This window comes from Macrotis lagotis, chromosome 2 (assembly GCF_037893015.1).
Source record: "Macrotis lagotis isolate mMagLag1 chromosome 2, bilby.v1.9.chrom.fasta, whole genome shotgun sequence".
Lineage (NCBI taxonomy): Eukaryota > Metazoa > Chordata > Mammalia > Peramelemorphia > Peramelidae > Macrotis > Macrotis lagotis.
In genome coordinates this window covers 175,774,423-175,790,018 of record NC_133659.1, presented here as the reverse complement: position 1 = coordinate 175,790,018, position 15,596 = coordinate 175,774,423, and the positions used below count along the sequence as shown (strand labels likewise).

Genomic DNA, 15,596 nt, shown 5'->3' with positions numbered 1-15,596 from the left:
TCCATCGGAGATACCCCAAAATTGTGCCTGACTGTTGTACTGGTGGAATCATCACTCCCATTTTGTCCTTCATTCCTGAAAAAGACCATGACCTCGGGGAGGGGATGCCATGACTTGCAGGTGAATTGGATTTGAGTGAGGGGCAGCCTCACTTTCTCCTGCAGTCATCTGAGTCCAGTGGGCCAGACAAGAATCAGGACAACTGGAGATGGCCCTGGAGGTGAGGCGGTGAGGACTAAGCGACTTGCCCAAGCGTCTGAGGCTCTCTCCGCGGCGCCAGGACCTTGGGCTGGGGAGGCCTAAGCGAGGGCGGGCTGTGCAGTCAGCGGCCTCACTCCCTCCTCCAGAGCCACAGAGCCTGGGACCTCGGAAAACGCCTAATAAATGACTGTTGGCTTAACCAGGACTGCCACCCCAGGCTGAACCAGACTGCTTTGCCAACCTGCCTTCCTCTGTGGTGGTTATTACTGATACAAAACACATAGCAAAAAAAAAAAAAAAGACAAGAGGGGGCGAAGTTGCCGCTCCATCAGAGACCGTGACATCACCGCCTCAGCCCTACCGCGAACTCCCGCCTCCCTAATTTCCCGCCTTTCCGCATCTCAGCTGGTCTCCCTATAGCCTTCGAGCTTCCACCTCCCTTCATTCAGGTCCCCGCCCCCAGGGCGGACCTAAGAGCGTTTGGCCAATGAACAGCTCACTCTCCGCTAGCGCCCTGCCCTCGTGATGTCACTTCCGCTCCTGCGCTCTGAGCGCCTCCCTGGCCCCGCCCCCGCCCCGGGCTCCGGCTCCGCTTGTCGAGCCCCTCGGGCCCCTTCGGGGCGGAGAGGGCGGGCGCGGCCGAGCCTCCGAGCCCCACGGGGAGGAGGGCGCGAGTGGGCCCTTAGAACGGGGCAGTGGAAGCCGCCATCCCTGCCTCTGCCCCCCGGGGCGAGCCGAGCCCCGTCCCCGCCCGCCCTCACTCGGGAAGCCTCGGCTGTTTGCTTTTGTCCCCGGATCCCAGGAACGCCGCGGAGCCGGCCCTTGGCTTGCCGATTCGGATGGGCGGCGGCGACTTGGGGGGCCCGGAAGCTGGGGCCCGGCCCTGACCCCGCCGCCTTCTGCGCGATTCTAAGCGGCTCCCTTCTCATTTCTGGGCCTTCGTTGCCTCTTCTGCAGAAAGAGGGCTGGGATGACCTAGACGAGCAGTTTCCGCCCGGCCGTCCACGAGGGAAAGCATGTCAAGGAGGTAGCGGAAGGTTTTCCAGCCATTAACTTTATTATCCCTGTTGCATTGAATCTATTTTTATTTCCTCTGTGTGTGTGCGTGCGCGTGTGCGTTCGTGACCAACCCGGGTCTTTTGTTTCCTTTTGTAATAAATTCACGGATTTGGGAAGGTTTCACACATTCATGGTAACTCAAGTGCCCTAGGATCACAGATTGAAAGAGACCTTCGAGGCCATGGAAGCCGACCCTCCTTGTTTTACGGATATAGAAACTTGAGACTTTATTAATAATCAGAGGACTACAGGGCCGTCTAATTATAATGCATTTGCGTGGTTCACTCTGGAATATCTTATCCTAGATTGAGAGCCAAGAGTCCTTAGAAGATATCAAATCCACCCCCGCTCCCATTTTACAGATTTAGAAACTGAAGAGTGTTTATTAATAATTAGGGGGCTATAGGGCCGTCTAATTATAATGCATTTGCGTGGTTCACTCTGGAATACCTTATCCTAGATTGAGAGCCAAGAGTCCTTAGAAGATATCAAGTCCATCCCCCCATTTTACAGATTTAGAAACTCAGACTGATTATTGAATGGGGGGGGGTAGGGGAATGTTTTGGGTTTTTTATTATATGCATGGTAAGCTCTAGATTTAGAAATAGAAGATCAGCCCTCTTGTTTTAGAGATGAGGAAGTCAGCAATCATTGATTTAGGGGGCATGGGAAAGTTTATTGTATGGGGAAAGCCTTTTTAAAAATTGTAAATAATATGTTCCATAGCCTCTAGAATTTACTTTATTTCATTTTGAATAGAAAGAATAGAAAGGTTTAACTGAACAGCAAGGGATATAAGAGATCAAAAAAGTTAGGAGATGACCTCTGAGGTTCCTTAACAGCTCTCACCTGGGGAAGGCTGGCATAGACATCCTATTCCTCTTCTGTGTTCTGTTCATTAACAGGACAACTCAGGATTTCGAGGCTTTTGTCGTTTATTGAGGAGGGTAAAACCAGAGCAAAGAAATGATGTCTTGTCTCTAAGCAGAGAAAATAACATGATCAGGCTGGGCTAGTTGCTATCAGATCCCTTCCAGCTCTAGATCCTATGATGCCATAAAAAGATTGGCTAAGATGGTAATCAAAAGGTACTGAAATGAGAAGAGTCTGCTTTTCATGAAGGTCTTTTAGGGATGTAGGGAGCTAGGGTTGAGGAAAAGGATGCCAAATTTAACCCAAGGTGGTGGGGGGGGGGGGTGAGCTGTTTTTCAGTAACTTCTGTGACAGGATATCCTGGTTGGTAGTGGCAGGAGAGCAGTAAGACATAATCTTAAAAAATTCAAAGAGCAAAAGTCTTAGTTTTCAACACTGAAAACTGAAGGTGAGGTGACAGATGGGCCCTTCTGGGTTGGTATAGTTAGAAGAAAATATTAGACTTCAAATTCTGTCTCAGCTTACTCATTGTCTTTGTGACCTTAAGCAAATTGCCTAATCTCTCTGAGCCTCAGTTTCCTCAACTGTAAAATGTGAGGGGTGAACTAGAGGGCCACTGAGGTCTGTGATTCTATGTAATTAATGTTTTCCAAAAGTATGGGTGAAAGGGGAAAGAGGGAAAAAAACTAACATTAATCCTTTTTATTTCTTTTTCTTGTTAAATAAGCATAAACCAAAAACATGGAAGAGAATAAACAACCATGTCTCACCCCTGCTACTATGTTCGCTGATAAGAGTTTGATCCTGTGGACTCTTTGCTCAGTCTTGGTGCCCATATTAATCACCTTGTGGTGTAGCTTCCAGAGATCCCGGAGGCAGCTTTACCGGAAGGATATTTTCCGACAGAGCAAACACGACTGGCGGGCCACAGACCTTTTCAGCCAACCAACTTACTGCTGTATGTGCTCTCAGCACATCCTCCAGGGTGCCTTTTGTAACTGTTGTGGGCTCTGCGTTGATGAAGATTGCCTCAAGACAGCAGATCGCCAGTTCCAGTGCAAAGAGATCATGCTGAGATGTGATGAGATTGACCAGAAAGGCATGTCTCACCACTGGACCCATGGCAACGTCCCTCTCTGCAGTTACTGTCTTGTTTGCAAGCAACAGTGTGGTAACCAGCCCAAGCTCTGCGATTACAGGTATTGCATTGGAAGGCACAAGGTTAGGATGATTGCCTAGTGTAGTTGTGGAGGCCTGCTTTGATCTCTGCTACTGTTCTAGGGTTGGCTGCTTTCATGTAGCAGGCTAATTAGCGTCCCCGGTGACTCATCTCACCAGCACTGACGATTGACTGCAGTGACAAATAAGGGAACCATTCAGTGAATGTACAGTATGTGTCTTATGCCTCCAACATCCAGTTCAGCCCTGGAGCAAGAGTTGGGGATGGGGTTAGAGAAACATTCAATATTTTCTCAGGATTGTAAAACTAACTTATTCTTAATCCAGAAGTCTACTAGTTACCACCTAGATCAGAAAAAAAATTCATATTCTAGGTGACATTCTGAGCATTTTTAATATTCTTGAGAGGCCCCCCCCAATATGGTTGTAATTGACAACAAATAAATGTTATTTATTTGCTTAAAGAGGCCACAGAAAAATGTTTTTTGGATAGATGATCTTTAAAGTCTGTTTAACAGATTTCACTGTATTAACAATTAGTGACTTTGACTAAGCAAAGAGATCTTAGATTGAATTTTGTGCACTAGTACTATTTAACCACGATCTTATTCTTCATTGCTTCTCTGTGCTGGGTTTTGATTTTATGAATAGTCTAAAAGGATAAGTGAAGGTAATTTACCATTACTGTCTAAAAGTAAATTTGCTATTAGCTTCTTTTCTGGTATGTTTTACCAGAAGCAGCAAGGTTATTAACCTTTTTGTAGTGGGAAAGAGTGCTGGACTAGAATCAGGAGAGATCTGTATTCAAACTATGCCTCTCATATTTGTTGAGTTTTGTATACTTAAAAAAAAATGGTTGAACAAATCATTTCAACTGATGTTATTAAACAACTGTTCTGAGCTAGGCTCTGAAGTTTCAAAGCGAAAAACTACAGCATCCCCTGCCTTTGGAAGATTTTTCCCATCTTCCCTCCTGTTGCATCTCTCACTCTTGCCTTCTATAAAATTAAGGCATTGCTAAGCAAGGTTAGAAAAACTTGGGGAGGGGGAGGATAGGTGGCACCGTGGATAGAGCACTGGCCCTGGAGTCAGGAGTACCTGAGTTCAAATCCGGCCTCAGACACTTAATAATTACCTAGCTGTGTGGCCTTGGGAAAGCCACTTAACCCCATAGCCTTGCAAAAAAAAAACTAAAAAAACACGGGGGGGTGGAAGGAGAGAGAATGGACATGGGTCAGCATGGTTGCACAGTAGATAAGAGTACTGACCCTGGAATTAAAAGGACCTGAGTTCAAATGCAGCTTCAGATAGCTGTGTGAACATGGGCAAGTCATTTAACCCCACTGCCTTGCAAAAAAAGAGAGAAAGAATGGGCAAGCATCCTTCTGAATGTATGGATTCTTACATTCTAAGACCTTGAATATACTGTACTTTTCAATATCAATTTTTATTATAAAATAAGTAGAATTTATAAAAAAGACAAATTTAGCCTTATGGTAAAGAATAATTTCCTAATGATTAGAGGTATTCCAAAGTGGAAGCAGTCAGTTCCCCCTCATTGGAGGATGATTGATTACATGTTTATGTTTTGAGGGATTCTTTTTCAGGTATGATTTGGACTAGATGGTCACTGAGATCTCTTCCCACTTAGATGTATTGTGAAAGTAGAGACAACTGTGTTAAATTCCTAATGCTCTTTTGATTTTATCGTTCTCTATAAGAAGGCCAGTTTATATATGCTACTAATAAAGATGACATTTTTAAAGTGTCAGACTCCGATTTTTGTTTTTTATTTTTAAAATTTCCAAGGCAGCTAGGTGGCGCAGTGGATAAAACACCGGCCCTGGAGTCCGGAGTACCTGGGTTCAAATCCGGTGTCAGACACTTAATGATTACCTAGCTGTGTGGCCTTGGGCAAGCCACTTAACCCCATTTGCCTTGCAAAAACCTAAATAAATAAATAAATAAATGGATAAATAAATAAATAAAATTTCCTCTCATATCCTAGGAGATTAACAGACTCATTTGTTAGCTTTCAAAGAGGCAGCTCTGGACAGTTGTCTTTTAGGATTAGTATTCTATTTATACTTTATCCCTTTATCCTCATTAAAAACTAGATTAACAGTGATTTGAAATAATTTTCATAGCTGCTTGTAGACAAGCTGATTCCAGAGGATAGGGATTAGGTTATAAAATAGGTAGTCACAAATATAGTATAGTGATTTTCCCAGTCTTTTGCTCTGAGAAGAATTAGATAAAAGAGGTTTTCTTGCACAGCTGACAAACGACTGACAGGGTTAGTATAAAATAAGGGATTCTACATGGTAGGTGAACCTAAGATTCTTGAACTATGGACATATATTTTTGAATATGTAATAGATTGTCCTTAGTAAACTTAGAATCCATCTTGAAATCATTCCCATCTTTTCCCCTTTTTCAAAGAAGTTGATTCTTGAATAATAACATCTAGAATATTTTTCATTGAGTAAAATTACAAAGACTAATATGTTTTGTGTAATTTGATTATGTATATTTAATAATCAGGAGTAAATAGTGGTTCCTTTTTTAAGAATTTAATCTTAGGGGGCAGCTAGATAGCACAGTGGTTAGAGCACCAGCCCTGGAGTCAGGAGGACTGGGTTCAGATTCGTCCTCAGACACTTAATTGCTTAGCTGGATGATCTTGGACAAGTCACTCTTAACCCTGTTGCCTTAAATTTTTTAAAAAAGAATTTAACCTTAAAGGTTGCTGTCAGAAACCTGGTTAGTTTCTAGTTATATTTTCTTTTATCCTTTTAGGTATTTATAGTTCCTTGAGAAAACGACTATATTACTTGGAATGATCCACATTTAGTAATATTTAGGGAGATTTGTTTCAGCCTCTGTGACACTGTAAGAACAAGATGGTTCAAAATAAAAAATAAAGGCAATAGATATTTAGAACCACTGGAGCAGGCCAGATTGGTTCTGTTTGATTATATTTGATCCTTGAAGCTGTATCTTCTAATTGCAGCAAGTTCACCAAAATTTTAGGTTAAAGAATAACTCTAATAAGATAAAATATTTAACCAGGGGATTCATCATTGCTCTTTTAAATGTTACTATGCAGTCAAGTGTCCAATTAAGTCTTAGTAAATAAGGAATTTTACCTTCCTCTACCCCTGAATCTCAGGATCTATTTCCTTAATCAATAAGCTTTTATTAAGCAGATACCATGTGCCAGACAGCTGAGTGATCTAGGGATAGAGTGCTGGGCCTGGATTTAGGAAGACTCACCTTCCTATATTCAGATACTTACTAAATCAAATTTGGACTCAGGTCTAGAAATGGTAATTAAACATATAAGAGCAAAGTCACCAAATGAAAGAGTATGAAAAAGTACAAGACTAGGATTGAGAAAATCTCAGTTCTAGCCCTACCTCTAACAGTGACTAACTGTGGACTTTGACTAGACAACTCTCTTTCTGGACCTCAATTTCCTTATCTGTAGGCCTTTGTTCTGCCTTTTTCTTAAAAGCAGGTGGATTGAATTTATTAATCTGAGCAAATGCTTATTAAATGCTGTCGTGTTCAAGATACTGCGCTGGGGGCAACTAGGTGCCACAGTGGATAGAGCACCAGCCCTGGAGTCAGGAGGACCAGAGTTTAAATCTGGCCTTAGAAACTTAATAATTACCTAGCTGTGTGACCTTGGGCAAGTCACTTAACCCCACTGCCTTGCAAAAACCAAAAAAAAAGATACTATGCTAGGTATTTGGAACACAAAGAAAAAAAAGGTCCCTGTCCTCTAGAAGCATCTATTCTACAAGAAGAACATACATGAATAAATGTGACAGAAGGGAAACTGAGAAAGAGTTTGAGGAGGGGAAGAAGTATTCAGGGGAGAGTTCATAGACCAGGGTAGCAGCTGAGCTGGCCATTGAAGGAAAATAACAATTCTCAGAGATGGCATTAAGAAGAGAATGCATTCCTGCCAATAGGGATACATGGAGGTAACAGGATATGAAATCTCAGCTTTGGGACTCATCCTAGCAATCCTGGTTTGCTGAAGCAGCAAATGAATGAAAAAGAGTGATATGAAGAAAGGCTGGAAAGTTTAAAAACCAGATTGTGGAGAGGAGGTCCTTCAATGCCAGGCCAAGAAGACAGCATTCCCTCTAAGCAATGAGGAGCCTTAAAGAGTTTCATGCAGAGTTGCTCATCCTATGCCTTAGGTAGGGTATTTTGGCAGCAACATGGAGTATGGAATTGGAGAGGCAAAGGATTTGAAGTAGGGAATCCCATTCCAGTAATTCCATAGAAATGTTGTGAGGATGATGTCTGTGAGTGGATAAAGTAGAACCAATACAACTTGGTAAATGACTGGGATTAGGGAGGAGACATAATCAAAGGCTGAAAATATGAGTCCCTGGGAGGATGGTGCCCTCAAATTTGGTGGCAGATAAGATTAATGGTTTGGGTATTCAGTTTTGCTCTGGATCTATTGAATTGCCTTCAGGACATCTAGGAAGAAATATTTCTGCAGGCACAGACAATTGGCAATGTTCTGTTGTTTGTAGTTTTTTTAAAATGCATTTTTAATTGATATATTTTATTTTTACATCACCTAAATTTCCTTATGTATCTATCACTCCTTATTCCCTTTTCCAGAGAATCAGATCATAAAACAAATATATTTTTAAAAAAAAAGAATTCATGTAACTGAGGAAAAATAGAAATAAAGAAAAAGAGGAGGAAGAGAAAAAATCATATATACAGTTTTCTTGGTTTTGCTTATTTATATACTATTCAGTTGATATAAATCTTCCATGTTTTTTAAAATTCATTATATACCCTCTTTTTTAAGTAAAGTCTTTGGATTTTATATATCATGGTTAAATCACAGACATTTTAACTACTATATAGAATTCTAAAAGCAATTTGGAATTATGGCAGTATTTCTAAGGGGAAAAAATTAAGTTGCTTTTGACTTCAGTGTCTTTCAGCTTATTTTTTTTGTACCTTTAAATTCACTCTCCTAAAAAGTGATTTTTTTTTAATTGACTTTCTTTGGTTTGGTCTTTGATTTTGCATTTGTTTACAATTAGAATATTTTACTATTTCACCTAATAGCATTCATTTTTAAAGCAAGACAAAAGAACCAAATTCTCTTCTAGTGTTTTTCAGGAAAAGCAATCTGATGTAAACTGGAAGTTATTTTTAGACCAACAGAGTAAACAGCATTGCCAGGAGTTCCTTTTCCTTGTGCTAATGGATTTGTGGAAATTAGTGACAGCCATAAGCAATTTCCATCAAACAACAGCTAAAAATCAACATGGGCATTTTGTTCAACTGTATCCTTGTGTCTTTTTAATTCTTTTTATCTTTCCTTGGTATGATCCTGTGATGAGTTAGCAGAGATATTGAAACTATATTAATGGTGAATTATTAGTGGATTTTTGTACTATTAGTAGGTTTTAAAGTTATGCAAGAAAAACAGAATTTTCTTGGTACTGATATTAACATTATACCTCCCTTAAATGTATAGATAAATCTAGAACTGATCTAGGGGTTTGTTTTAGGTATAGGATTATAGATTTTGAGCTACAAGAAACCTTGGAAGTCATAGACTCCAAACCCCTCTTCCCTCCCAATTTTATAGATAAGGAAACTGAGGCCCAGAGAGAAGTTAGTGACTTGCCCAGAGTTATATGACTTGCTATGGAACTACTATCTGAAGCAGGATTTGAACCTAAGTCTTCATGACCCCTAATCCAGCACTGTCCACCATACATACTGCTCCTCAATTATTGAAAATAGAACTCATGCATTATTTCATTATAGTAACGGTACCATTTTTCTGTAGTTGCGAACTACAACTATTGACTCATAAAAGCCTCACAAAAACCCTGGGAAGCAGAGGCTGTTATTATCCCCATTTAACAAGGCAAACAGAGGCTAAGTGACTTGTTCAAGATCACATAGCAATTGTTAGTGGTCAGATTTGCACTGTACTAATTATACCAAGTATAGTAAGGTTTGACCTAACTCAAATCAGATAAAGCAGGGGAGGAGATAAGAGGAATGAGTTTTAATTTTAAATACATGGTAAAAATATCAATAGTTATAAGTCAATAAGTATGAGTATTATAAATATGAGTTTAGAAGAACCTTTTAGGAAATTTAAATGAACCCTTCAAGCTGCAAGAACTTTTTATCTTTCCTTGGCATAGTCCTGTGGTGAGTTAGCAGAGAGATTGTAACTATATTAATGGTGAATTATTAGTAGATTTTTGTACTATTAGAGGGTTTTAAAGTTATGCAAGAAAAGAGAATTTTCTTGATGCTGATAATAGCATTGTACCTTCCTTAAATGTATAGATAAATCTAGAACTGATCAGGGGTTTGGTTTAGGCATAAGATCATAGATTTTGAGCTAGAAGAAACCTTAAAGTGCAAGCCTTACCATAGCACTCTCCTGCCCAAGAACCTTCATTGAATTCTTATTAATTTTTAAGAACTCCTCAGCCTGGAATTTAAAACCCTTCACATTTTTAGCTTCTCTATTTTACTCTGTTTTTATATTTATTTACTTTATTTTTATTTACTCTATGGCCCAGCCAAACTGACCTACTTGAGGTTCCCCCAGACTCTCCTTTGATCCATCTCCCACCTCTGGGCCTCTCCCCAGGCTTTCTCCCACACCTGGAATGGGCCTTATTATGCTAGGGCATAGTTAAATTTTGCCTTTCTATTCTTACCTTGTGTATTCTGAGAAATATTATGTTATAGGAAAACTGTCTTGCTCCATCCAGACCTTTAGTTGATAAAAACTATCTTGAATATCCAAATCTTGCCAACTAGATAGGACACCTGACCCTCCCATTGGGAGAATGTTACAAGGACAGGGAGGTAGAGACTAGAGGCCAACAAAGAATATCGAGATAGCTAATTGTTACCCAAAATGAACTAATTATCCTTAAGCATCCTGACATAATCCATTGAACTAAACTTTCCCCCCCCCATCCTATCTAGCATGTACACAAGGCCCTGTTTTCCTATATAAATCACAGCATATTCTTCCTTTTGTCATCACTAATTCTTAGGTATCTTTGCAGAGTTTAGTCTACTTCGTGATATTTTTTTGTGGATGGAAATCCTACTGGCTTAGATTCTAGGTCACAATAGGTGGGATAAACCTTGTTGTTGTCCTTTGACTTCATTCTCAAAGAGCACCATGATATCAGGAAGGAGATGTCATGACTTGCAAGTGAATTAGATTTCAGTGAGGCAAGACTGCTAAGTCACCAGACTGTCCTTTGAAGGTATTAGGACAATTGAAGATGAACTTGGATATAGTGAGAGACCTTGGTCTTTTTAAGTTAAGTCTTTAAACAAGTCTCAGTTTGAGACAAAGCCCATTCAGTGATTAAGACTAAGTTAAAAAAAAAAAGAGGCAAAGAACTGCCTTTTTTACGTAGTCAAAAAGGAAAATCAGTCTTTGCCATCATTATCCAAACAGTGATCAGTAGGGATCAAAATTTATATTCCTTTGGGCAGAGCACTCCTGGGTAAAGGTATGATTCCTTATGTGGACAGACAGAGAAGAGCGAAGGAAGGAAGGGAGAGAGGGAAGAAGGGGAGGGAATTGTTTGTAAACTTCTGTTTCACTTTACCTTTCAATATATTGATGATGGCTTAATGTCAGTTTTTTAAACTTTTCTCTTTTTCCCATCACTGCATAGCTGAAAGTTGATTGTATTTTATTGCTCTTCCTAGATTGATGTTTTTTAGTGTCACAAAGGTAGAAATATGCAAACATCATGCAATATTCCACTGTTTTCAAAGTATTTCTTGTTTAGAAGCTGTTGTTAGAAAATTCTTATAATTTATACCAGTTTGGTGATAGATTCATTTTACTTTTTAATCAGAAAAGACACACAATTGATGAGAAGTTCAAAAATATTTGGACTTCGTTAAATTGAATAAGAGCATTTGAAATTTTTACAGTCTGCCATTAATTTCTCCTGCATATTTTCTTCCACAGGTGCATTTGGTGTCAGGGTACAGTACATGATGATTGTTTCGAAAGCCTAAAGGATGAAAAGTGTGATTTAGGAGAATTCAAAAGCCTCATCATTCCCCCAGGTTATTTGAGTGACATCAATCAGATGCATAAAAACAAAAAACCTGATTATGGAAAGGTACTTATAGTTCCTGTTGAAATAGTTCTCTAAAATATTCTACTTTGAATTCATTGTTAAGCCAAAGGTTCAGCATCAGTCTACACAATAAGTGCCTGTCCAATCTTCAGTCTGAGCCTAAGGACCAAATTACCCAGTCTTTTCTGTGTCTAAAATCTACTGCATCATTAGGAAAGATACAGTCTTTCCAAAATAACTTAGAGTCTTAGGGAGTTAATGTAGGTTGCTCAGAGGTCAAGTGACTTAGCTAGGATCCCACAACCAGTGAGTATCTGGGTCAGAACTAGAACCAGCCCTTTTAGCAACTACAGATACTATCGTGTGTGTGTGTGTGTGTGTGTGTGTGTGTGTGTGTGTGTGTGTGTGTATCAGCAAAGGTGAAAGTTACTGAGCAAAGCTGTGACCTAGAGTCAGTGAATACATCTCTGAAGAAGAGAAATAGAAAGGAGGAAAAGTAGTTAAATCACAGGAAATAAAAGTATCCTTCTATTGTATTAGCATCAGGGATTCTTCAACACAGTCCATGAACTTTTGCCCCTCCACAGTTTGGCGGTGTTCAATAGAATTAGTTTCCTTGGTAGTCATGTATTTTATTTGATGCATTTTAAAAACAATATTCTGAGAAGGAATTTGTATATTTCGCCATACTGCCAAAACTATTGGTGCAACAATCAAAACACATAAAAGGTTAAGATCCTCTGTTCTATGTAGCAGCTTTTCAACATCTAGTATATTGTGTTCAGTTCAGGTATGACATTTTAAGAGAGGTACTGACATCAGGGGAGGGGGTGACTAAGATGATGATAGGTCTAGAAATCATTTCATGAGGAACAGTTGGACTGGGATGTCCACATTAGAATATGAGAAGGCCAAGAGAGAATAATGAGACTAATGAGAAGAAGAAAAAAGCAATCTTTCTTATCTAAAGCACAGTTGTATGAAAAAGGGACTATATACCCTGAAGTTCCTAAGAACAGAACTAAGACAAGAGTTAAAAGTTAGAGAGGGGCAGCTTTGGATTCACAGTATAAATCCTTTTTTAAATTCATGAATGAATTAGTAAGCTACCTGTCACCAGAATTATCCTAAGATTCTGAAAAATCATTTATCAGGACTTATGTAGACATGATTTCTTCATTGTCTAGGAGGTTGGACTAGATCACTTCAGGTCTTTTCTCTTCCTGAGAAGTGCTGTTGGCATTAAGAGTTCTACATATAGCAATGATCACTTTAAAAGCACAGGTTTTATGATAAAAGGAACTGAAAATTTCAGTTCTTAATATCTCTTATCTATTATACCTATTTCTTTGTGTGTTTTTCTTTCTATAGCTAGCCTTACCTTATGGAACTCAGTGGTCCCCAATAATCATCCTAGCCAATACACGTAGTGGAAATAACATGGGAGAACATCTACTTGGAGAATTTAAGATTCTACTAAACCCAGTCCAGGTAACTGTTGGAAAAGTCTTAATTATTAAATTCTTGTCAAATACACTGATGGACATTTTTTGAAGAAATGAGTAATGAGTACAGAATAACTGCTATTAATTTTAGAGTACTGATTATATTTAAGTGCTGCCATCCTTAGTTTAGTGAAGATACTGAAAACATCAAGTTGCAAAGATGGTCTTTGGACTCACCTTATATTAAAAGATCTATGCTCTCATCAGTGAGAAAGTTCTTTCCAACAGAGCAAATAATAGCCTATCTATTCCTGATTCTGTGTAGACCTCCAAAGGTGCTTTCTTTTCCATATCTGGACATAGGTTGGTTGCCAGAGGAGTTCCCAAATTGACTACCATTAGTTATCCCTTACCCAAACTCTATGTCCATCACACCTCCTTTTCAGAGCATGCATTTTTTTTTTTAGGTTTTTGCAAGGCAAAACGGGGTTAAGTGGCTTGGCCAAGGCCACACAGCTAGGTAATTATTTAAGTGTCTGAGGCTGGATTTGAACTCAGGTACTCCTGACTCCAGGGCCGGTGCTCTATCCACTGCGCCACCTAGCAGCCCCAGAGCATGCATTTTTCTAATGAATCCTTTGTCACATTTTTTTTTTTATGTGCATTGATTGGTAATGTCTTTTCAGACTACTGATTCCCACCATGCATCTCTCCCTTGCCCTTTGGGGGCCCCAAAACTTTAATTCTTTCCAGAATGTAGCATTTTATACCTCATAGCTGCGTGATATCACTGGAAAGATATTGACATTAAAAAGATGAGTCTTTTTTTATGGAGAAGCAGTCTATGGGTCATTAGGAACCTTAGTTTCTCAAAGGCAATCTAAATTAAAAGGGAGAAGATATACGCAAGCATAGAATAGTTTTATGAGCAAAATTTGGGCAGCAGGTGTAGGGGAATGAATTGTATTTGATTCCCAGTAATTGCAACTATAAACAAAAAGAAATCCTTTATATTTAATATAGCAAGGGCCTTATTTTTAGTTACACCTTAACATATGAACATAAGCCATCATTAGTGAGTCATCTGCAGAGCTGAAAGATACTAATTCATAAAATTACTTTTTTTTTATTCCTTTCTCTGAAGGTTTTTGATCTGACCAAAATTCCCCCCTCCAAGGCCTTACAGCTTTGCATTCTTCTTCCCAATAATTCTGCTCAAGTTCTTGTGTGTGGTGGGGATGGCACTGTAGGCTGGGTCCTGGATGCAATTGATGAAATGAAGATCAAGGTATTTAAATATTTTTTAAGATTCTGAGACCTCATATGCTACTATAATGGGACTTCCCCCTAAAGGGTAACTTTAGTGTCATAGATATAGAAGTTGATATACTGGTTTCCTATCAGACTATGGATCATCATATACTAAAAATGCATTAAAGGAGAAGGAAACTTATGGTTCTGGTGATGTAGAATAGAAGAATAATTGGTGGTTTTTAAAGATCACAAATGAATTTCTGAAGTCGTTGCCAAGTGCAAAAAATTAAATTGAGTCTTTTTTTTCCTGTGTTTTCTCCTTAGTTTGTGCTTTAACATAGTCTTACCATTTTGAATTCTGTCAGGTTATGGTGACCCTAGAAAAATCTAATCAAAACAACCCTAAAATCTGTTCATTCCAAATTCTAGGGACAAGAACAGTACATTCCACAAGTTGCGATCTTGCCTCTTGGAACAGGCAATGATTTGGCCAATACATTAGGCTGGGGTGCGGGTTATGCTGGTGAAATTCCAGTGGCACAGATTTTAAGAAATGTAATGGAAGCAGATGGAATTGAACTAGATCGGTAAGTAAGCTCAGGAGTATTGTTGACATTCAGATCTAAATAACTGTAGTCATAAGTAAACCACAGTTTCCATACTGAGCAGCAGCATACCAAGTATATTTACTTGCTGAGATTTGAGTATGTTTAAAAATGAGAGATAAGAGTAAATCATTAAGATAAAGTGGGGTGGGGCAGCTTGGTGGTGCAGTGAATAGAATATCCACCCTGGACTCAGGAAAACCTGAGTTCAAATCCAGCCTCAAACACTTAGTACTTGCTTAACTGTGTGACCTTGGACAAGTCCCTCAATCCTATTGTCTTGCCAAACAAAAACAAAAGACAAAAGTACACATTCAAAATATTTTATTTCAAAAACATGAACAGAAATGCTGCCAACTTTATACCATAGAATTTTTTAACGTTAAGATATCATACTGAGAACATTAAGGCATTTATTAAAAACCTGTACCAGATTCTTGAGAGAGAGAAAATTTAAATAAGACATAGGCTTACCTTTTCAAATTTGGTGCTATGTGAAGTCCACAGGTGTGAGTTGTTAATAGCTTCAGAGAAGGTATCAGTTGAAATTGGACTTTGAAAGATTAGGAGAACTTAAACAAAGAGGGGATAGAGTTCATTTTGAGCACCGGATTAGAGACCAATCCTATCCTAGGGGATGTGATAGTTCAAATAATTAAAGACATCATGGAAAAGATGGATTATTAGATTTGTCCTACTTGGCTTCAAAGAGAACTAGGAGCAATGGATTATAGTCATTTAGACTTGAAGTAAGAAAAAAATATCATCTTAAATTCAAACCATCCAAAAGTGAAATGAACTGTCTTGGGATATGGTTGTTTGTTTTTTTGTTTTTTTTT

The 15,596-nt window shown here is 39.0% G+C and overlaps 1 protein-coding gene across 1 annotated transcript in view; it reads left to right on the top strand.

The window, feature by feature from the left end:
• The first annotated feature begins 868 nt into the window (after positions 1 to 868).
• DGKE (diacylglycerol kinase epsilon) overlaps positions 869 to 15,596 on the top strand; it is a 30,933-nt gene continuing 16,205 nt past the window's right edge. The window contains exons 1-6 of the mRNA XM_074223662.1: positions 869 to 1,228; positions 2,861 to 3,332; positions 11,339 to 11,495; positions 12,825 to 12,944; positions 14,043 to 14,186; positions 14,582 to 14,739. Of these exons, the coding sequence (XP_074079763.1) occupies positions 2,875 to 3,332; positions 11,339 to 11,495; positions 12,825 to 12,944; positions 14,043 to 14,186; positions 14,582 to 14,739 (1,037 nt within the window). The 5' untranslated portion in view covers positions 869 to 1,228; positions 2,861 to 2,874. The remainder of the gene's footprint in view (positions 1,229 to 2,860; positions 3,333 to 11,338; positions 11,496 to 12,824; positions 12,945 to 14,042; positions 14,187 to 14,581; positions 14,740 to 15,596) is intronic.